The following is a 22,723-nucleotide window of genomic DNA, read 5'->3' as shown; positions in this document are numbered from 1 at the left end:
CTTTCACTGACCCCCCAAAATTATTCTGCACTGTGCTCTGTGTCCCCCATCCATGCCGTCAGCTGTAAAAGAGAGTGTGTTTTGCTGATTTCCTGGGCGTGCCAAGTGAACGCCTGCCAGGCACAGGCACTGCAGGAAGGGATGAATCAGGACAACCCCAGGCTGCTGCCTGGGCTGGGCCAGTGGCCAGCTGCGGCGTGGGAGCCCTTGCAAGCACGTTCCATTTGGGATTATAGTCTGGATTTTCACCCAGCAGCGCCACGGGGATGTTGAGAGCTTTTCTTCCAGTGCGTTTAAGCACACGGGGTGGGGCAATGCAGGCGTAAAGGTCAGTGGTGCAAGAGCCGTGGCGACCTGCCTGGACTTCAGCCTTCCCTTCAAATCTGCGGCAGGAGAAACTTGAAGCAAAGTTCGGCCGAAGCCTGAGCAGCGAAGGCACGGCACTGTCCTGCAAGGTTTGCTCCTCACTTCTCTCCAGATGGGTGTTGCAGGCTTCCAAAGGGGGCAGACAGCTCTCCGGGGTTTTGGCATTTGCCACCGGCTTTGCCTCCCTGCTGGCGGGGGGTGAGGGGTCTTACGGGGACTCTCTGGAGTAAAACTGTCTGTATCCAGCACTGGAAAAGAAGGCTGATTTTAGCATGTCTCTACCCTTTTCCAAAACCAAAGGAGGCTCCAGAGACAGGGGGCAGGCAACTGTTGGCAAGTCCTGCCCTGTTCATGCAGATCAGGGAGTGGCTCAGTCTGGGCTTTTGGATTCTGAGGGGGTATTTTTGCACCTCCTTCATTTTTCCCTGTCTTCAGTTTCCTCCAGTTCCTGTTTATGTGAACTTACTTTTTGGCACAAAACTGATAGAAAAAAGTTATAAATTACTCTTTCTGCAGATTCTGCAGTGGGAGTGTTTGTTATCTAATCAAAGTTCACGTGGGTTCATTTTTCCTAGTTTCTTTGCTTTCCAGTCAAGCTCGGTGCAGCTAGTTTACACACCCCGGGGGCCTTGAGTTCCTCGCCTTTATTACCCGCGTTTCCCGGGTTTCTTACCTTTTGTGTGCTCTGTAATCCCAGCCGCGCTTTCACGGTGCTGTCTAACTTGTGAATGGCTGTGCCGCGCTCCTGCTCAGTCAGGCATCACTTTTTTTTTTTTCTTTTTTAAACCCTTTTTGTTTTCAAGAGATTGCTCTTTAATGGGAAAGTAAAAAGGAAAGCATGAAAACGAGCCATCTTAGCTGAAATTGTTTCTTGCAAACGTTTCAGGAGGATCGCTTTGTGCGGGCAGAAGCTGCGAGCCCCTTCCCCTTCTTTGCGTGCCCTGGTTTGGGCTTGGAAATGGAATAAAAAATGAAGCAGCAGCACAGTGAGGTTTAAAAGTGTCTCCCTTTTCCCTGCATGAAGGAGGGGAATTGCTGGACCCTCGGTGTGGGCTTAGCACAGCAGGAAGGGTAACGAGCAGCATCTGTCCATAGTGCTTGAGCCAAGAGCTGGCCATGGCTTTCTCCAAGAATAGTTTTCCTTGTGGGCACCTGCAGCCAGAGAAGACCAGGGGTATTTTTCTAGGGACGGGAAGAAGGGATTGGTGTTTCTGCTAATTCCTGGGCTGTTTGGTTTGCAGCTGCTCGCCCACGGGCCCGTTCCCTGCTGCAGGACAGCAATAGTGCGGCGCGTGGCCGTCATCGGGGCCGGGGTCGGTGGCTTGGCCTCTGTCAAGTGCTGCCTGGATGAGGGGCTGGAGTCCACCTGCTTCGAGAGGAGCGAGGACATCGGGGGGGTCTGGCGGTACACGGTCAGTGAGCTCTGCCTGCGTGGGGAGGATTGTCCCTGGGTTTGTCCCCTCCCTCCTCGGATATGCTTTGCCTGCAGCAAAGAGAAAAGAGTGGCCATGCCCTCAGAGACTGCCCCTGTCCTAGGCACAGGTCTCCCCCTGACTCCAAGTTGGAGAAGGAAAGGGAGGGAGCAGAAACCGTGGTCACCAGATGCTTGTCCTGGTTAATTCTTTATAATCAAGTACAAGGAGGAAAAACACTCAAATGCTTTGGGGAGAGAAAGTATTTCTCTGCACACCTTCAAACAGCACCACTGGCTTCACACAGGACTCCGTGGATGGTACGAGAGTCAGCGTGTACCGCTCTGTCATTACCAACACCTCTAAGGAGATGTCCTGCTTCAGTGACTTCCCCTTCCCAGAGGATTTTCCCAATTACCTACCCCACAGCCTCCTCCTGGAGTACTTTCAGATGTACGCCCGCCACTTCAACCTCCTGAGGCACATACGCTTCAAGGTGAGCAGGGACCCCAGACACCATGGGCAGAAGACCCACCAGCAGCTGCAGATACCAGGATATCACCCAGGTGGGACAGGACAATGCCAGGTGCCATCCTATGAGGACTACATGCCTTCTGTACCCCAAATGCAGCCTTTAGCTTTGTGTTTTAAAGGCTTCTTAAACATGGGCTGCATCTCCCCCCTCAATGCCATCACCAGGGGAAAGGTGCAGGGTGGGATTTGATGGTGTTGGGTGACATGCAACTCCCTAGGGACCCAGCCTGCCCCCAGCAGCCCCAGCCCTTCACAGGCATATCTCCAAAACACAGTGTGGTCTCTGACTGCTGTTTTGTTTGGCTTTGGTGCAAGACAACAGCTCTCAGTGTGAGAAGGCGCCCAGACTTTGCCACCTCTGGCCAGTGGGAGGTGGTCACCGAGACCAACGGTGTCCGTGAGTCCCACGTCTTCGATGCTGTCATGGTTTGCACCGGCCATTACCAGGAGCCTTACTTACCACTGGATTCTTTCCCAGGTAAGCCCTCTCCCAGCAGTGGGGTGGGCTGCAGCTGCCCCCTGAGGTTTTTCCCAGCACCCATGGGTTCCTCGGCTGCATTTTCCTCTTAGAGCCTGTCTGCTCCACAAAGCCCTTACACTGGGAAAAGTGGGACTCTCACTCTGTTGGAATGGTGAGGGCCATTCACAGGAATGGCAAAAACACCTAGTAAAGATGCAACCAGGCTTTTGAACAAGGATTTGCAGAGCAAGACGGAGCAGAGGAGGTGCAGGGGGTTGGCACCATCCAGGCAGCCAAGATTTCCATGGGCTTTTCAGCTGCAATCAGAGGTGGGGGGTAGCAGGTTGGGGACTCCAGAGGGTCTGGGACAGTTAAATGTATCTGACAGTAGGAGAAGCTCCCCTCTCTGGGACAGTTAAATGTATCTGACAGTAGGAGAAGCTCCCCCCTCTCTGCCTAGGCATTGGCACTCGCTTCAAAGGCCAGTACCTCCACAGCCAGGAATACAGAGATGTGGAGCCTTTCCGGGGAAAGCGGGTCCTTGTGGTCGGCATTGGCAACACTGGTGGTGACATCTCCGTGGAGCTGAGCCACGTGGCTGCCAAGGTACAACTCTGCAGTGATGCAGAGCTCAGCCAGGGACCAGGAGAGCCAGGGGCTTAGGTTACCCCAGGAAGCTTTGCTCGGGGGTTTTTAAATAAATTCCACTTTCAGTTGAAGGCAACTGAAAAAGCTTTGCTATTCCTGGAGAGTTTGGGCCACCTGAGGAGTGGCCATTCAGCAGCTGTGGGAATTTTGTAGAAGCTGCCACAAGCTGTTTGGTTGATCTGGATGCCATCTCCTTCCCTCAGGATAACCCTCTCAGCTCCCAAGTGCTGAGATGAGATTTGCCATTAAGAGCAAAACAAACAACAAGATGCCTGGACAGAAGGCTGAGACCTGCCTTCTCTCCCAGGTGTTCCTCAGTGCCAGGAGCCACACATGGGTGATGAGCCGGGTCTCAAACCATGGCTTCCCCTGTGACATGGTCGGCACCACCCGCTTCAACCACTTTCTTGATTGGCTTCTCCCATCAGCCTTCACAAGGAGGATCCGGTTTCGGAAGTTCAATTCATGGTTTAACCACACAAATTATGGGTTGGCTTCTACCAAAAGGTATTTCTTTCTGATTGTTTTTTTGGTTGGTCAGGGGGTCTTTATACCATGAAATGCTCAATTTTTAATTTTGGGGTATATTTGTGGAATAGCAAACAATTGGAGGGGAACTCTGACTACAAAAGCTGTCTCAGATCCCACCCGGGTGCTAACACCTTCTTTTCCCCCTGCAAGCTCCAAATTTAAGGTGATTATCAATGAAGAGCTGCCGTTCTGCCTCCTCTCTGGGACTGTTGTGTTGAAGCCAAGTGTGAAAGAGTTCACGGAAAGCTCTGCCATTTTTGAAGACGGGACAACAGAAGAAAACATTGATGTGGTGCTCTTTGCCACGGGCTACATCTTTCCATTTCCCTTCCTTGAAGAGTCAGTTCGCAGCCTCATTGACGACAACCGTTCCCTCTATAGACGCATCTTCCCTCCCCAGCTGGAAAAGCCGACGCTGGCCATCATTGGCTTGGTCCAGCTGACCGGCTCGATTATGGTGGGATCAGAAATGCAGGCTCGCTGGGTGACGGGGATCTTTGCAGGTAGGAAACAGGGGGGTCTTCTGGGGTGGGAGGTTTGGGGCAGCCTGACCTGCTGTTCACAGAGCCTGGGGCACATTTCAGCTCCGCAGTGGCCATGAGCATCGGTGGCATTTTAGCCTCTGTCCGCCAACTGCATCCCTGTATCCCTGCTGCTCCAGACATGCTGCTGTAACCAGCAAGCATGAGCACTCTGGGTAAGGGTGCTGGGAGCTTGGGAAGGGGGTGAACCTTTCAGCTTAAAGTGCTGCTGAAGGTCTCTGGTTTCTCTGTTCTCAGGCTGGAACGAGCTCCCTCCTGCCAGCAGGATGATGGCTGATGTTTTGAAGAAGAAGCCTCCAGTCAAAAGGTGTGTGATGCTCCTGTGCTTCAGATATGATGGGTGCTGTGTGCCAGGATAGCCCCAGGGAAAGGGGGGCTCTGTGGCAGTTGTGGGAGCGACCTGCCTTGGACACATCTGGAGCTCTTGCAGCTCCTTTATGGGTAATGGACCAAGACCCCATAAGCTGCTCTGGAGCAGTTTATGACAAGTCCCAGGACCTGCAGGTCCCCTCTGCCAGGCCTCCAAGCCATGTCCTTATTCCTAGCATATCAAGATGGAAGTTTGGTTTCCTCCAGACTGAGGGTGCCATCTCGTGGCTCTTTCCTCCCAAATCCAAGCAGTGGAGAGCACTGGGTTCAGGCCCAAGCCCCACCCAGAAACCCCACCGAAGCCAGGCAATGTAGGTGGGGGACGGTTTGTGTCAGTTTTTAACAGGTCAAGATGAATATTACACAAGGCTGTTGTAACATCCTGCCTTGTTGGCACTGGGATTTTACAGGAGGTTGAGACGTGCCCTCAAGGATGTGGGATGGGTGGTGATAGAGGTGCTGCCTGCCTTGCAGCAGCTTTTGGGAGCAAGGAGGGGATCTCAGGGTGCAGGCTGGGTTGGGTCTGCCAGCAGGGCAGGGCTGGCTCATGGGACACTGATGAAAAGCTAGGACAAAACAGAGCCACAGGGATTATGAGGAGGAACCCAGTGACTGCACCATGACAATGTTACACAGAAATATGGGAGCCTGAGATACGAGGGAGACAACCTTCAGGGTGTCCCAAATTTGCTGAAGCAGATTCAGCACATCCTCCCTCCTGCGAGAGACATGAGGCCTCAAGCAGAAAAATCCTGGACGTCCCTTCTGGAATGGGAATCTTTATGCATCTCCCAGATTTTCCCAGTCTCCTTGGCATTCTTATCTCTGAAAGTTTGCATTTCTGCTTCTCAAAATCAGCCAAATCCACACCTGTGAACCTTAAGGAAGGACACAGCATTACAAAGTAAAGGCAGTATTCAGCTAGAACTGGTTTTGAGGCCACAACTGAAGACAAAACAAGCTTCTGCCTATTCCCTGCCCCAGGTAACTGCTGGGACCAACTCCATGGAGGCTCTTTCAGTGCCTTTAGGTTTATTTGGGGCCGAGGGAGCTCGACCCCAGAGACTGGGGCTTGAATGCTGCCTGAGCCCAAAGCTTTTACTCTCTGTGGAGCTGGGAACTGAGGTGGGATGATGCTATTTGATTTTTATTTTTTATGTCCCACTGAAGGAATCCATCTGAGAGGGAGAACCTGAAGATGAGTTTTATCGGCTACACGGATGAAATCGCTGCCTGTGCTGGTGTGAAGCCCAGCGTGATGAGGCTGCTCCTGACGGACCCCAGGCTGGCCCTGGCCATCTTCTTCGGGCCCTGCACGCCCTACCAGTACCGGCTGGTGGGACGAGGGGCATGGAGTGGGGCCAGAGATGCCATCCTGACGCAGTGGCAGCGGGCACTGAAGCCCTTGAGGACTCGCATGGTGGATGAAGATTCCGACCGCTCGTCCGGCTGGTGCTGGATGTGCCTCCTGGTCCTGCCTGTGGCTCTCACAGCAGGTTTCCTCCTTTCTAGACACCCCCAGCTGGGCTGTAGGCCCTGGGCAGGTCCCCAGCTGTAGGAGAAACCTAGTGAGCCCCAGCCCCAGGTGAGCTGGGGACGGTGCGAAGCCGTGTTGCTGCTGGGTGGTGGCCTGGCACTGATGGCAGCTTGGATGCCAGGAATGTCTGATGTCCATCTACCTCCTGCTGATGTTTCACACCCACCAAGGGCCGTATGGAACGTTCACCCCAAACCTGCTGCGCTCCACACCAGCACCAGGTTGGATCTCCAGAGGGCTTTTTAAAGAGCCATTTTGGGATGAACTGGTGGGCACAAGGCCAGGCTTCCTCCCTCCCCCTGCTCACCCAGAGCTTCCTCCATAAAATTTCAGCAAGACCCACAATGCCTTGAGATTTTCTGAAACATGAACTGTAGATAGCTTTTTATTTGTCTGGTAACTTTTGGGACACAAAGAGGGGAGCCACAAACAAACCTCACAGATTTGGGTCTTCTCTGCTGGTTTCATTAACAGTTTATTACCGGGCAGAAGGCAGAGCCTTCCCACACACCCATGAGTGCCTCCATCAGGGGATTTTGCTGCACGCTTGCCCTCAGGCTGCAGCCACTTCCCTGGGGGAAAGCATGTCCCGAGCCATCTGTCCCCCATCCCACCGCAGTGGAGCTCCTGTGGGGTGCTGCTGGTCCCACGTGTGGGGCCGGGGATGGGGAAAGGGATAGGGACTGGGATGGGGACCCAAAGGGGAACAGGGGTGGGGACCGGGATGGGGACTGGGATGGGAACCAAAAGGGGAAGGCGAGGGGCGACCAGGATGGGGACAGGGAGGGGGACCCAAAGGAGGACCGGGATGAGGCTGGGCATGGGAATGAGGACGGGGATGGCGATGGGGACCAGGATGAGGACTGGGGACTGGGATGAGAACGGGGACGGAGACCGAAACGGAGACCAGGATGGCGAGCGGAAAGGGGACGGGACAAGGGATGGGGACGGAGATGGGGACCGGGGACGGGGATGGAGAAGGGAATGGGGACCCAAAAGGGGACCAGGATGAGGACCAGGATGAGAACAGGGACGGGGACCCAAACTGGTCCCGCGGACCCAAACTGGTCCCGCCGGTGTCGGCAGAGCCCGGCCCCGCCCTCGGCCCCGCTCCGCCAGGGGGCGCCCCCGTCCCCGCGCTCCCGCCCGACTGCGGCACGGCGCGGCCACGTGACCCGGCGGCGCGGGGGGCGGGGCCGGGCGGTGCGCGCCGTGCGCGGTGACGTCAGACGTCGTTGGCGCCCGGCTTGGCCGCCCGCCATCTTGGCCCCTGTGTGCAAGCGGCCAAGGCGGCGGCGCCGGGAGCGGCAGTGGCCCCGCCGACACCGGCACCCGCGGGCAGCCGAGCGCCGCGCTGCGCGCCCGGTAAGCGCCCGCGCCCCTCCGCACCCCCGCCGTGGGGCCGCGGGGCCGTGGCGCGGCACGGCTCCGGCAGGAGCAGGCGGGCGGCCTGCGCCGCATGGCCCCGGGCGGGGGCGGCTTCCGCCCGGGCGGGCCCGCGGCCCGCGGGTGAGGGGCCGCCGCGGGTGAGGGGCGCCCCGGGACCGCACCGCGGGCGGGCGGAGCGGGGCGGGCGGCCGGGCCGGGGGTTGCTGGGCCGCTGGACTACCCCGCATCGGCGCCCGGGGCGGCCGCGCCCCGCCGGACACAGCCCGGGCCGCGCCCGGGAGGGGCGGCTGCGGTGGGGCCGCTGCTGCCTTCTCCCGCCTCCTGCGTCCCCTTTTTTTTAACGGCTCCAGGTCTCTCTCCCTCCCCATCTCTCTCTTTCCCTCTCTTTCTTTCTCCCCCGCTGGGCATTCCTCGAGGAAGGCGCCGGCCCCTCCGTGCGACCGCGCTCGCTCTGTGGCCGTGATTCTTCCTGCAGGACCGCGGGGCAGAGCAGCCCTTTCTCGCAGGGCGCTGGAGGCACATGCACGGCGCGGCGCTTGGGTTTTCCCACTCGGAAATACGCATCCACGCTTCTTTCACTGCTCGCCCCCAGTAAAAGGCGGTTCCTGGGGTGTTTGATGTAGGGCTGAGCGGAGCGGCGCTCGGGGGAGGTATTGTTTGTGCTCCCAGGGGCAGGATTTGTAGGGATGGGATGGTCAGAGTCTTGCTGGTAGAGCTTAAGGGATGGTGAGAGCGGGAGGAGATGACACGGCTGAAATTCAGGCAGCTGGTCTGCGGTGGCCATAATGCAGTGGGTGGTGGGAGCCATCACCGAGGGATGCAGGGATTGAACATTTTGGGGCTAAAAATGGCCCAGATAGTTTCCAGTTCACGACCTCTTTATGGGGAAGGGGAGCGTGCATGAGAACGTGGTGCTGCGTGTTGAATGGAACATTGTGGGTTTTCTACCCTTTTTGTGTCTCACACGTGTGTTTTGTAAATTTACTCTTCTGTGAGAGGTCTTGAACTCTGTCATCGGCAAAGGACCATTTTTTCCTCGTTGATCTGCTTACTGGAGTCAGATGTGTACATTAGTGGCAATTAGCTTTATTTCCAAAGAAGGAACGGGGCTCTGATTTTTCATAGCTCTGCCTCTTCTGCAGTGAGGTACCAGGCCTACCCAGTGTCTAGTCTTAAGAGAGCTCTGCTCAGGCAAGAAACTGCTTTTGGAGGGGGAGGAAACAGGACATGATGTCATTTGTCCATGGATGAGAAGCAAAAGGATAACCCTTAAATACTGACTGTGAGGAGCTGGATATGGCTGTCGGTTTTCTTTGAATTATGTAGTCTAGAGAATTTTTCTCCTGCGTTAATTTTTGTGGTGTCCTGTTGCAACTCCGCAACAGTCTCCTTGGGTCTAAAGAATTAAGTTTTGGGAGTTGTTTGAAGTTGGTGAATGTTCAGTGGAAAGGCAGTTTGGTGGAGGTGTGTGCTTGAGAAGTGGCTGTTTGAACTGAAGTGAGAATTTGGTTCCCTCATAGGTCGGTCCCAGTGTGTGGAGACCAGGATTGTGATCTCTGTGTCTGTCACCTAAAACACTGCCTTGGTGTCTGTATACGTTTCTCGTGTGAAGTTCTTTCCTTTTGTAAATAATAGCTTATGAAATATGAGTAAATCAATATACACTTGCTTCTGTGAGCTTTGCTAATATAAATATTCTGTGTCTTGGCCGGTTAGTAGCAATTTATAATTTCTTTACTGTCATTTAGCCTTCCCATGATGGGAACCCTGGTTTTTTGTAGAGCAGAATAGTTAGATCAGTGTCCAGTTTTAACTTGGGCTCCTTGTTCAATGGTACAGATTTACAGGACTTGTCTTCCTTAGGCCCTGTTTCCCCACATCCTGGAGTCCACTAGGGAAAGTGAAACAGGCCACAAGGAGCAAGGGAAGGATGATGCAATTCAGAAGGGAGCTCTCTTTGGTCTGTCTGAATGAATGTTGTGTGTCAGTTAAGGGAAAGAATGTGAGTCAAAGCAGCAATTACACTGGATGGAGTTGACTTCAGCCAGGTGTCCTGCCTGGCTGGAAGTGCAAGCCCTTTGTTCCAGGCTGTTTTCCAGGCTAAGTAACGGGAGCGATGTGAAAGTGGAGAGAGGGTGGAAAATGTAGACTGAATACCATATAAGGGTGCTGTGGATAAAATGTGGAGATAAAAATCTTGCAGAAGAATTAAACCCTTGCACAGTGTGCTCTTGCAGAGGAATAAACCCTTGTGTGGTGGACTGGGGATGTGAGTGAAGGAAAAACACTCTTCTTCGTTACGCTGGAGAAGGAGGTGGACACTTTCAGAGGTACTTTGCAGTAGTGGAGGGTTTGAGGGGAAAAAACTCCGCCCTGAAAATGCACCACCTTTCCACTAGTGAGGATGGATGTTGGGCTTGTGATGACGGGAGTGCCAGTGGTGTTTTACTGGTAGAACCAGTTCATCTTCTGCAGGAAATTTTTTCTTTGCTCAGCCTCATGCCCTCATTGTTTTTTTGGGTCTGGGTTTCCCAAACCTGGTAGGAGCTTATGGGTGAAAGCAGATGTAAAAATAAAGGCTGAAATTTATGTGGGGAGGTGGGAGAAAATAATGCTGTGTGAGTACTGGTGAAATGAAAATGGAGTGCACAGGAGTCTTTAAAAATGCATAAAGAGCAGAGGAAGATGAAGTCCTAATAAAAATCAGATGAAGACAGCTTTTATGTCTATGAAGAGCAGGCTAACAGAAATAGACTGTTTTTATTACAAATACCTCAGCCATTACATAACATTCTAAGTAAATGCTAACGAGCTAGTCTGTTACAGATTGCAAACACATACTGAAGGGAGAAGCTGTTTAACATTCACATTGTTCGTGTTTTAAATTATCTGACACTGTCTTGATTAACAGTAAAATTATAGTGCGGATTCAACATTACATGTCTTCAATCTGAAGTGTGGGGGGATAATTTTAACTGATGTGTACTTGAAAATAACGTGGGGTATGTTTTCAGAGGCTTAGAGCATCAGAGACAGGAATTACTGCACTTTACATTCAGGTGCATCAAATGCACAAGTACTGCTGAAGAACTGTGGCATCACCCGGGGCTGGGTAACTGAGAGAAGAGGGGTCATTAAATAACTATTTAAATCAATGTACAGCTCATTCCTAAGTGAAATGGCAGCCTTACTCGATTTTGGGTTAGTTGGGCTGTAACTTGTATTCCAGCAATGACTGGCCTGCCTGTTTTTTGCTGCAGTGCTTGCCTAAGCTGGCAAATCAAACTTGCTCTGCTTAGAAGAGCAGCCCTTTTCAGTCTGTCCTCCTGAAAGCAACTCAACTGCTGCACCTTGGTTTAAAATTAATATTTTGTAAGCATATGACCATTCCTAGGTTTTATTGTTTGTAAATTTTTACTTGCAATTTAAGTCTACAGTCGCAATTTTAAAAGAGTGTTCGCAGGAGCAAGGGTGTAAGTTATGCTTAAACTGTTTTGAATCTTCTAAGGTGGAAGTGCAGGAACATCTTCATTTTGTTTGAGAAGCCAGTGATTTTCTCCCAATTGAAGACTTGCTATGCTTTAGGACTTAATATTTTTTTCTGTTTCAAAGCAACCAGATAACCATGGAGGGACCTCATGGGCTTAATATCAATACATTGATGCTTTCATTTTGAAAAAAGAAAATAAAAATATTGTATTTACAGGACTTGTTTTATAGTAGTGTTTAGGGCAGTGTGTGCTTCCCACACAAGATACTAGGTACAGGTGCACAACAGAAGTCCTCTAAAGATGGAGAACAATAAGATTTTTCTCTTTGCAGTGGGTGTGAATAGTCTGTAGGAAAGATGTATCTGGTAGGAAAAATTTGCCTTTGACCTGTGGCATATCTGTGTGGTTCACTGACTGGAGTCACTGGAGTTAGGAGATGTTCTTCATGCCACAGATGAAGCTCTGAGCTTTGTAGTGCACACACAGCTTTGGATAAGGAGAAGTTTCTTGGTAAGTATTTTAATAATGTGTTGAGCCTGAATTATTTACTGCATCTTGAAAGCAAAGTATCAAGGGACACGTGTTTGTTTTTTTTTTCCCTAAGCAAAATAAACAAAGAACCAAGAGCAAGTGAAGATGTTAAACTTCATCTGCAGCCATTTGGCAGATGCAAGTTAACTTCCATGGAAAATGGGTTCTGTAATGCTGAAAGGCAGATACTTAAAGCTGCGTGTGCTGATAAGGCTTTTCTAATTTAGCTTCTCATCTTTTTTTCCCTCTTTTTCCAACAAGACACGATTGAATCCAGTGTAAAGCAGAGGGCAGAAGTTGACCCTCAGTGTAATTAACCAGTGCTGTTCAGAACTGTTGTCTGTGTGGTGTTGGCAGCTGCATCTTTTACATACTGAGCATTCTTCATGAACAAGAAGCTGTTCCAAGAAACTAATGAGTCACAGGGAAGAGCATGTAGCCAGAGATCCAGAGGATAACAGGCAGCAGGTAGAAGAGGCTGTGAGCAGCTCTGAGCTCTCCAGGCTGGACCAGACCAAGGAGCAGATTCCACCACCTTTATGTGCTCCAGAGTGGCAGTTTTTAATTGATGCTGTCAGTGGTTTGTTAAAAGTGGTACATTTGGCAGCCATGGATTTCACTGGCACAGTGGGAGCGTCTTAAAAGCCTTAAAAATATGCTGAGAAATACAGAGGAGAAATTACGTTTATTTTTGATGTACGTGAGTCTGGTTAGGAATATGGCAGGAGTTACAGGCAACAGAGGATTTGAGCAAAGTGGTGACAAATAGCTGAAGTTACTACATAAATGATTAGAGTGACTATTTGGAACATTTTTTTTGTCACCTTAAGGCTGTACAGGACTTTGTATAAAACTGTTTATTCTGTAGATTCCTACTGCTGATGAATACTTCCATCAGGTTGGACCCTTCAACACCAAAAATATCTTGAAAAGATGAACAGAAAAAAAAAAATGAAGAAAAAAGCTAGAGAAGAGGGAATTAATTTTGGCACATCTGTTCTAAAGAGGAATGAGAATTCTTATTGATGTAGCCGTAGAGTGGTTCTTGTGCACTTCCAAAATATTCTGAAAGAGCTCATGAACAGAGCAGCTTGCCTGAACATTATTTCAAAGCAACTTCAAACAAATTTCTGAAGTAAAAAACCTAGATGTAATTATTTATGTTATTTAAGGGCTAACGTATGAATAGGGGCTTTGGAAGAAAAATGTTCTGTATAAAAGTTTTATTTATTTGCAGCTGAGGTCAGGGATACTTTAAAGGTTCAGAAAGGTATGATGTGGAGAGAAATCCACTGCTCAAAATTCATTGGGAAGAACACTGAAAAAAGGTGTCACTTCCTCTGTCAAGAAATGTTAATTATTTCAGTGGGACTTGGAAATCATGGTAAAGGAGCAGGAAATGGAAGCCTTGAAAGAGATTCCTCGAGTTATTCACAGCAAGGAATGATTTCAGGTTTGTCTCTTTAATCTGTCCTGCCCTCCTTCACTGTCCACGTCAACATGGGGTGGGTGGGGAGGGTTGAAAATAGTCCACCAGTCCAGATGGCATTGTTTGAGAGTTTGTAGAGAAGTGCAAGGGCTTTCACTGTAAGAGAGCTAAAGTGAAAGGGGAAAATGGAACAGTGGAGAGATGGGCATTGGCTGTAAGTGGCTACAACTTCTGCTGCTCATCTGTCGGGAATCTGGTCTGCTTTCACGTACTCATTGATTTTCTTTCATCAGCTTCCTAAAAGGAAGTGTTTTGCACCGACTTAACGCTGAGACGGACTTGAGGAGTCAGCTCTTGTTCACCTCAGCTGTTGTTTCTGGTAACTTATTCCAGGCAGCAGAGGAGCAGATTCCGAGCACTGCTCAGCCTGCATTGGAGTCAGATGTGTCATCAGATGTGAAGCTGCTGTGGACTTCTCTTCTGCTCCCCTGTGCTCAGCCTGACACAGCAACCCCTGCTCAGGATGCCATGAGGAGGAGACTCCCACCTCACTTGCTGTGTGTAGGGACAGTGGTTTGTTAATGTTTTTGCCTTTCCAGGCTTCTGCTGCATGGGGTGGTGCAGATGAGCGAGAAACAAAGTGGTTCTTGTCACAGCATGCTAAGTGAGTAATTTTTTTAAGGGACTGTTTGTGATCTTAATCATTAACAGATGCCTTTACAGGGAGCTGCTGTGGTCTCGATAAACTGACCTAAATTAATTATTAAGAAGCCTAGTGGATAGTTGTAATTTTTTCAGTTAAAAAAGGACTTCTCATAGGTAAGACAGGTCACATTAGTCTTCTATATTCAGAGAAAAGTGCTGCCTGCCAACCTACTATTTGAATCCTATACTTAGGATAGCAGGTACACGGCTTGTTTCTGCAAGAATTTGCCTTAATTTATTCCCTTATCTTTTGCTCAAATAGGCAGCAATTCAGTTTCGTGAGCTTTGAAGTTTTCTCATTCTTCCAAATAATGGAAGTTTCTTTAATAAATGGTTTTGCAAATCTTGAAAATAAGTCTCATTTGGCATCTGCAAGTTGAAAAGCTAATTGGATGAAAGCACTTACATTGTTCTGTTCCCAGAAGTAATGAGAATGCATATCATTAGGATGCTCTCTTTAATTCTATAGAAACTGTTCTTTTTTTTTGGCCCTGGCTTCCTTCCAGAACTTCAAAACTCCTGCCTCAATTAAAAATTTACAATTTTAAAAAGTTTCTTAATCAACTGCATGAAACTGGAAAATAAAAATCTTGCAAAACATCTGCTAAATGCTTAGTGACAAAGAAGTCAAAAATTACTTGTAAAGACACTGTCAGGCTAAGAAGGAAGAAAATAGCCTGCCTTAAAAGTGACCTGCAAAGAAGTTTTGGATCTTATGTTTGCAGAAAAGGATACATTTTTCTTTGAAACATATTCAGTACTGTAGCAAAACATCTAAATTGTGATTTATGTTTGAGTATTCTCAGCACACAGCCAGAGTGGTTGTGTTGGGTTAGTGCACGAGCTTTGTGGTGTGCTAGTTCTGCCTTAGGTGTGACACACACTGCCAGTCTCTGCTGGAATATCTTGAAAAACCCTTTCTGGCAGAGAAGCTGTACTTTGATAACTTGAAAATGGGCTGGGACTTGAAGGAAAGCTCCTAGTACAGTTCTTGGTGGTTATTCGTATTTGTTGTTTTCACTTGAGCTGTGGTTGTGGCATTAAGTTCCTTTCCACTAGTTTGGTTCACGTAGAACAAATGAATAAATGAACTGGACACTTGCAATGCCAGGGAAGGCTGTGGTGTATTTGCCTGGTCTCTCTGCCCCACTGGAGAAATTTTAGTGTAGTGACTGTGGTGTTCTCATGTCACACAGATTGTAGTCTTTTCAGCTTCTAGAAGCTTTTTATTCATGTATCAGTGAGAAATAAGATCTGTTTTGCGTTGCTGCCTTGTTGTGCCTCAGCCTGAACTGGGAATTGCTCTGGAGAGCGCCGTGAGCTCATCCCACCAGCCTGTCAGTTGTTGCTCTGTGAGTTTGCAGGCAGACACATGTGGAGAAGCATTTCTTCAGGCATGACTCCACGTTCACTGCCATCAGCAGTGGGAAGCTATCTGGGACAAATGCAACCTTCCAAAAGCAAGACAGAGTAAGATACGCTGGATCAGTGTTGAGGCTGCTCTGTTTGTACCGAGATCATTTGGACCGTTCCAGGAGGGGGAAATCCTGAACCCAGTGAGCGTTTGGTTTAGTGGCACACGGTGGGTTTGTGGTGCTCATCATTTTATGGTGCCTGTGGTGCATGCAACTGGTGTAGAGCTTCAGCCTTTGAGTCCATTCTCTTTAGTATTTGATTGTATGCAAATCCAGCATGTTACCCTAAGGAACTGTCCCTTGTGTTCCAAAGCAGTTTGAAAAAATGATCAATTTTCTGAAATCTGGGCTCGGCAGATGTTGGATATTCAATTCAGAATTGTTATGTAAATATTCCAAGCCATTCCAAGAATGGCTTCTGGGGAACTGGTGTATTTATTTTAATCACAAGCTGTATAGTTCTTAATTTTAATTAACTGTAGTTTAGGTGTTCAGGGGGAAACTCTGTGGCTTTGCTTTGCACAAATGGTGGAACATGGAGGTGATGTCTCATGATATTCCAGACCAGGAACTTGTAGGCAGTAGTAGAGGAGTTTATGTTAAAACTAACTGATGATATTTGTACTATTTTTCATTATAACCTCTGGGGATTCAAAGAATTACCAGACACAAAATACATTGAATGGAGTTTCTTAATTTGAACTTGTTTGATACTCGACTTTGATAATTGATACTTTTAAAAATCTATTTCTATTTTAATTGTAAAGTTATCATTAAAATACAAAGAAAAATACTGAAAGTGTAATTATAAAGCTAAAGCAGACAGAGGTATTATATCCTCTGCGTGTGCAGTAGTTGAGAAGTGAATACAGTTTTTGGGGAGCTAGTCACTAATTTCAGGATTTGCTTCATAAGAATGGCTGTATTTATGCTTGAGTGCCCCTCTGCATTGTCTCTTTCTTTCCTTGTAAAAGACAAAAGTAAATCCAAGAGTTGTGTTGATGAACAGCTTCCCTTATCCAGTAGAAAGCTGGAGACCAAAATTGGGCCACTGGTGTAAAACATGGAAGAAAATGACATACATAAACAGTGAAAGCATTGAATGCCTGGGTAATTGTATTGCTGTAGGTAATATTTAGATAGTATTTGTCAAAAAATTGGACAGCTTTATTTGATACTCTGAATATAAAAATGAAAAACAATTTTTCTCAAACTAGATGAAATGAAAACTGTCCTTTTTCCCCCCTGAGTTCTTGAATAGCTGCACTGGCATCATTCTGCCAGTGAGGGGGGGATCCATAATCTCTCATTTACCTGGGGTCACTTCAGAAGGAGATTATTTCGTAGACAGTGCAGATATCAGAAATGATCTTAGCTGAAAGGAAGCAGCTGTGTAACACATGAAAATATTTAGTCCATTTTTTGGCAGTTTTACTGCCAGTGTGAGTTTATCCTGTCTGTGGCTTTTTAATCCCTTGCTGTATGGGCACATCTAAAAAGTCACACTGATCATGATTGGTGCTGCAGATGAAGCTGCTTTTGGCAGGGCTGTTCCACAGGAATGTGATTTCTGTGCACGTTAATGAAATATTCACACACATATAGTTAAATATATATTAAAATCTGTGGATAGAAGCAAATTAGAAGTTTGCTGTCCTCGGGTCTGTGGGGTTTTATCATTTATTCTTTAGTTCAAGAATGCAGTGGAAAGAAACAAGTAGAACTCATAGAAACTCATTTTTTTCTACAATATGTGTCCTAAAAGTTTGTTTAAAAAGTGTCACTACTATTGTGACACTGTGTTAGACTTAAAACACTCCTCTCAGAAATTCCTTGAGCTGTCATGGTTTGTTGCTGGTTGTCCTGCTGGAAGGCCAGATTTTAGGTGACTGGTCTTTCTCCCAAAAAGTTGGTTCAACAATCTGCCTCCCGGTCTAAGGCAGCAGCAGATTTCCTTGCTCCATAGATGGCTCATTCAGATTAACATGTGCTTTGTGGTGAAGTTAGTTTCTGTGTAGACTTTTTTGTGGGTGGCTAATTTGGGTTGTTTTTCGTTGCTTAGCTCAGTAGTTCTATTTAAGCTGTTGCTGGATGTCTGTTGGAAGTGACGCAGACCTATTTGTGGATGCTCATTTCTGGCATCCACAAACTCCATTTTAATAAGATGCATCCGTGGGATAATTCCCTAAAATGGCTCTCTTGTATCATGACCCGTTTTCCACCTGACATACTTAGTTTTGGTAGTGTTTTGGAAAGGCTTTCTTAGGCTTTAAAGGGGAGTAATTTGAAGAATAATCGAACTAGCAAAGCCTTTGTCTCGCGATGGAACGTCTTCGTTCTAAGGAGCAGAAATTAATTTTGATTTTTCCATTTGGTGGCCATTAACAGTATTCCTCTAGGTTGTCTAGTGCCTCAGGGAGCACCCTGTGCTGCAGCTTTCCCACTGAGGTGATGGGTGCAGGAGAGATGGTGATTTAAAGGGTTTTCTTTTCCTGCTCGGCCACCTATCTTCACAGATTGTATGGAACCAATGCAATCTGTGCATTGGGTACCCTATTCCAAGCTCTGCTGGAAACCAGCCAGCCCAAAATCTAGAGGTGGAAAAGTGTATTAGCAAGGCTTTCTAAGGAAATTAAAACTTAGTGTAGCTCTCGTTCAAGAATGAGTTGTAGTGAGGTCTACCGAGAGCTTCTAGTCTTGTAGGTCATAGAGCCACGTCTGAGGTACGTGAAATAAAAGCTCAGGAGTCCTCAAAGTTTTACTGCAATTTTCAACCTGCTTAGCAGCAAATCTCCTTGTCAATGAACCTTGGTGCAGATTAGCCTTGAGGGGGAGGGAAATCCTGACGTTGGAGACTTTATTAAGTACTTTGATTTGACAGAGACTTTTGCTGCTGAAGCGTTACTGGAGGTTATTGAAGCCTGTGTTCGTGTTGTATTAAGCTGACCAGTGCTGAAGTTCTAAAGAACTCTTAATAATGGGATAAATGGCCAAATTTTTTGTTTATTCGTTTTGTTGTTATGTTCCTAAATAAAAAATTGACCTGAAAATCTTGGTCCCAGAGTGATACTTTGGGCAATAGAAAGTTATGGAATCATCAATAAAAGGTTGTTCTTGTGTACAGTTTATAAAGATCCACATCAGAAAAGTGAAGTCAGTGTGTTTAATTGGAATTCCATTTGTTATTTTTGTGCAGCCTTCTCTGTACAAAACCATGTACAAAAAAAGTGCATTCAATAATTACCCAGTATTTTTGAGTGTTCATTTAAAATAATAGGCTCCCTTGATAATGGGTTACAAAAAGCATGAAGAAAGCTTTCTTGGTTTCCAAGTATGTTGAATCCAGTTTTCTGTTTTTCTGTGTTTTAGCATGGCATTATGTTTTTGTAATTGATTTAAATTAGTCTGTTTTCTGAAGATCCACAGTTGGTTTTCAAAATTTAATATCTAGCTGCAGATTATCCTTGGGTTTTGCAGTTAGGAGGCAACTTCTTCGGTATTAGAATCTAAATATGCCAGACTTACAGTTGAAATGAAATCTTTCCTTTCAGGCTGAAATTTTTAATGCCACATTTTTGTGTGCAATGAAGTTTTTTTGATATTGCTAACACTGATTTGGAAGCATCTGCCTCTAACACCAATTGAATATGTGGTAAAAAAGTTTCTTTTTCTTTGTTTTTTTTAGTTGTTGTATTTAATTTCAGAATTTACCAGAACCACATTCTTCAGTGTCCCAGAAACAAAGCTATTCTTAGAAAAGTGAAGTTATGGCTGGATGCAAATAACAGATTTGTATATGATGGTTTTTGCCCCTTAGCCACTTTTACTGTGCTTAAAATAGAGTCTGTCTGGATTTGTGTCTTGGTTTCTCTTTTGAGAGAGGTGCTAATGTGTCCCAGTTATGAATAAACTTTCATGTAGTGTTTTTGATGATGTTTCCCACTTCACAGATGGGCATTTGAGGCTCTGAGAGTTGAAGGTTCTAGGAAATCTTTAGCAGGTTTGAGTCTTGAATGGTGTTCTTTGCCTTGTCATTCTGGTTCATCCTTCTCCAAATTTAGCCCAAATACAACCATTGGACTGGAGGTGACAGGTATTAGATATCCTCCTGTGGTTGCATAGGGATTGTGGGAATTATTCCAGTGTTTGCTTAGTGTTTTTAAGACTAAAATTCTGGGAAGCTCATGTACAGGTTTCCTGTCTTAACTGATTGTGTCCTTGTAGGCTCAGCAGGTGTGGGATGGGGGGTTCAAGGTGATGGGACTGCATTAAAAGCCACTGTAATATTGCTGAAGAGGTGTCTTCACATGTTACACTTGTGTTAAAAATACAGACTTTTTTTGGCTAGGGGTTTAAAAACGCAGTGTATAAAATATGGACTGAGAGAGTTTGTCATCTGGTTGTCTGTGCTCCCACCAGCTACGATGGGGTATCTGAGAAATGCAGAATGTAGTAATCTTTTTCCCAAAGTTGAGGAGGAATGAGGGATACTGTGTCTCAAACACAGGCAGAAATGTATAAATTGGAAGACTATAACAAAGAGAATATAGTTATTTCCCATGGCAATAGTGAGAGTTGATCTGTCCCTGCCCAAAAAACCCCGTGGATAAAGTAGACTTTCTACCTGAGTCTTTTCACAGCTTTCTTCCCCTTTTCATGTCTGTCTGTACTACTACACCAAGAAAAATATACTGTAGCTTACACAGAACACTATTCTGCTCTGCATGTGTGTAAAACTGATTTCATGTACAACTGAAAATACTGAAATGGGCGTGGTGGCAGAGAAGGACTGAAAGCAGACAAAAATTGCTGAGGGAAATTGTTAGATATTTTAAACTTCTCATCGCTCCAGTCCTCAAAAGTGACCTCAAAAACAAGTCATTTTGAGGAATTCTGAAGCGATCAGGAGAGCTAGTGGAAAAGGTCTGTTAAATGTGTGTGGGGTTTGTTTGATGGGGTTTTATGGTATTTTAAAAATATGATTGTGCAATGTGAATTATACCACATTCAGTTTCCTCTGTACCAGCTCTCAGTATCTAGGAGGGTACAAGTAAATATCCCTTAGTTGAGACCAGGATATCTAGAATTTGTGGCAGCTACTTAGTGTGCTATTTTCTGTACACAAGCTTCCAAGTTCAGTGTGGGATCTAAATAAGCCAGCCAGTTGGAGTCTGAAAAAATAGTCTGGTACAGAAATTACAGTAACAATTTTAACCTTAAAATCTTAAGGCCCCAGCGAAGGTCACTTTACTTATTTGATAATGTGGCAGAGCAGCTGAAAGGTAATCTTTGCTCTAGAATTTTGGGAGCATTGTGCCTTCTGTAATTATGCCTAATAGTAACTGTAGTCATTCAAAGTGAACAGCTGACTTGCTTGGATTTCTTAACAGTGCAGTGAGCCCTGCCAACTGCCATTATTGCTTGTGCTGTTCCCTGTCCTTCTGTTCCCTGCCGTGGGGGTTGTTTAACTTTGCTAAGTAGCTCTGACATCTTTCCTGTGTCGCTGCTGTTCAGAGGTGTGTGCAGCTGCCTCCTGTTCTTACTCCCAGCACAGTGAGTCCAAACCTAGTGCACAGCAGCACTTTAAGGACTGGACTGAGAGAGGCCGGACTAACAGCTGCCTCACTGATAGAATGTGTCAGTGTTAGGGCAAATTAAGAGTCACTTGGTGAGCCTGGGACTTGCCAATGTATTCTGTGCACAGGTTAAACGTGTCGTGTGTTAAAACACCTGGTAGGTTGTTCTGCAGGAGTGATTCCAGTGCTCTGGCATGGGAATGTAGCATGTACAACTAAAGTTTGGATGAAAAGGCGGAGCTCTTGGAGCTGGATAGTTTCATGTGGCTCAAAACCTTGCAATTATCTCTTTATAACTGTTGTTGGATGGCACTGGGTGCTTGTTTAATGTGTGACTTGGCAGGAATGTTTGTAGAGGGACACATGTGCTCTTCAGAGGGAGGATTTGTCATCCCTGGCTTGAGTACCTGGTCTAAAGTCTAATTTTGCGAGATTATCTTCTTTGGCAACCAGTATCAGGTCTAAATTTAGTTAAATATGAATATATTGACCTGCCTAATTGAAAAGAGCACTGTGTGATGCTTGGTTTATTTCTGTAAGTCACATTACTGAGGAATGTGTAATCATTATAAATGTTTTAATCATTATGAAATATTCAGTTTATTTTTCTCTGTAGTATAAGTTTGGAAAAACTTGTCAAACAGTATGAATTTCAGTAATATCAAAGGCATAGAGCTCAACTGTAATGAGCAGACTAATTTTTGTAAATTTAACATAAAAAGGTGTTATTGGGGAACATGGTTACTGTCTCTCGTTCTTTAAGCTCTCAAATGTAGAAAGAACAGTTGTTACAATTAAGGTCTGCCCAACTATGAAGTGTGTCTTGCTCTGTAAAGAAGAGTTATGATTAAGATTTTCCATGTTTCGTCTCTACCAGAGGTGCAGGCTTTGGAAAATATGACAAAACATTATCTTAAACCATTCTCAGACTTCTTTCTGCTCTGTCTGTGTCTTGTTAGGGCTTTGTAAATTTGAGGGGTAAGAAATGACCTGATTTGTTTTCTTATTTTCTTTTTTTTTTTTTTAGTCTGGTTTCTTGGTTTGTTTTGTTTGCCAGCTTCCAGATTATTCACAGTTGTGAAGCTACTTCATGTGTACAAAATCCTTGACTAGGATGAGTCTTATGCTGCAAATGAAAGCTGTATATGAGTTGTTTGCACTTTAAAGGATGTGTGAGCACAGTGATTATAGTGTAGGACTCCATACTATATGCTCACCTGGAAGCTTGTTTGCCACCCTGTGTTCCTGGTAATTATCTGCCCAATGCCTGCTCTGATGCTCCAGGTTGATTGTGGTGGACTCTTTATCACAAATACAAGTCTGGGAGCAGAGGGTAACAGGAGAATTGAAGGGATGAATGTGCCAGCTTCATTCACAGACCTTTTACTGAAGACCTTATGATAAACTGATTTTCCTCGTGGAAGAGTAGCCTAATGTCTGATCTAGACTCCAGCTTGATAAACTAGTCCTCCTGGATTCAGGTCTCCAGACTGGCTGAAAGCAGTTGTGTGGCCGTGAATAATCCTGATGGGCAAAGCTTGACATGTTGTTGAATTGCAAATAAGTGTTGAGGCAGCCTGCAGAGTGAATGGTTGCTTGAAATATGCTGGACTGATAACTCCAAAGATAAGCTTGTCAGAATTCATGTGTCAGGCTGGGTGGGTTTTCCCGTCCCTGCACCTATAGTTTGAGTTGTGAGCTGTGGCTTCCAGTGAAACCTTGCAGTGTCGAAGTGTAGTTTTTTTGGATAGATGAGGGATGGGCCAACAGCCAAACTGAGGTCTGTGA

At 46.5% G+C, this 22,723-nt stretch overlaps 2 protein-coding genes across 7 annotated transcripts in view; both read left to right on the top strand.

Moving 5' to 3' along the window:
• Nucleotides 1–52: 52 nt before the first annotated feature.
• On the top strand, nucleotides 53–6,853 carry LOC108497744 (dimethylaniline monooxygenase [N-oxide-forming] 4-like). The gene is made up of 10 exons (XM_017815644.1): nucleotides 53–74; nucleotides 370–455; nucleotides 1,608–1,778; nucleotides 2,086–2,274; nucleotides 2,628–2,790; nucleotides 3,233–3,378; nucleotides 3,728–3,927; nucleotides 4,102–4,454; nucleotides 4,731–4,800; nucleotides 6,033–6,853. The coding sequence occupies exons 1-10, from the start codon at nucleotides 53–55 to the stop codon at nucleotides 6,418–6,420; spliced, it is 1,788 nt and encodes a 595-aa protein (XP_017671133.1). The 3' UTR covers nucleotides 6,421–6,853.
• Nucleotides 6,854–7,694: 841 nt separating this feature from the next.
• Nucleotides 7,695–22,723, top strand: part of PRRC2C (proline rich coiled-coil 2C) — a 70,951-nt gene continuing 55,922 nt past the window's right edge. For all 6 annotated transcript variants that reach the window (XM_017815655.1, XM_017815657.1, XM_017815660.1 and 3 more), the window contains exon 1: nucleotides 7,695–7,764. The gene's annotated coding sequence lies outside the window, so the exon portion shown is untranslated. The remainder of the gene's footprint in view (nucleotides 7,765–22,723) is intronic.

This window comes from Lepidothrix coronata, unplaced genomic scaffold, assembly GCF_001604755.1.
Source record: "Lepidothrix coronata isolate B3197 unplaced genomic scaffold, Lepidothrix_coronata-1.0 Scaffold52, whole genome shotgun sequence".
Classification (NCBI taxonomy): domain Eukaryota; kingdom Metazoa; phylum Chordata; class Aves; order Passeriformes; family Pipridae; genus Lepidothrix; species Lepidothrix coronata.
This window is presented reverse-complemented; position numbering and strand designations above follow the sequence as displayed.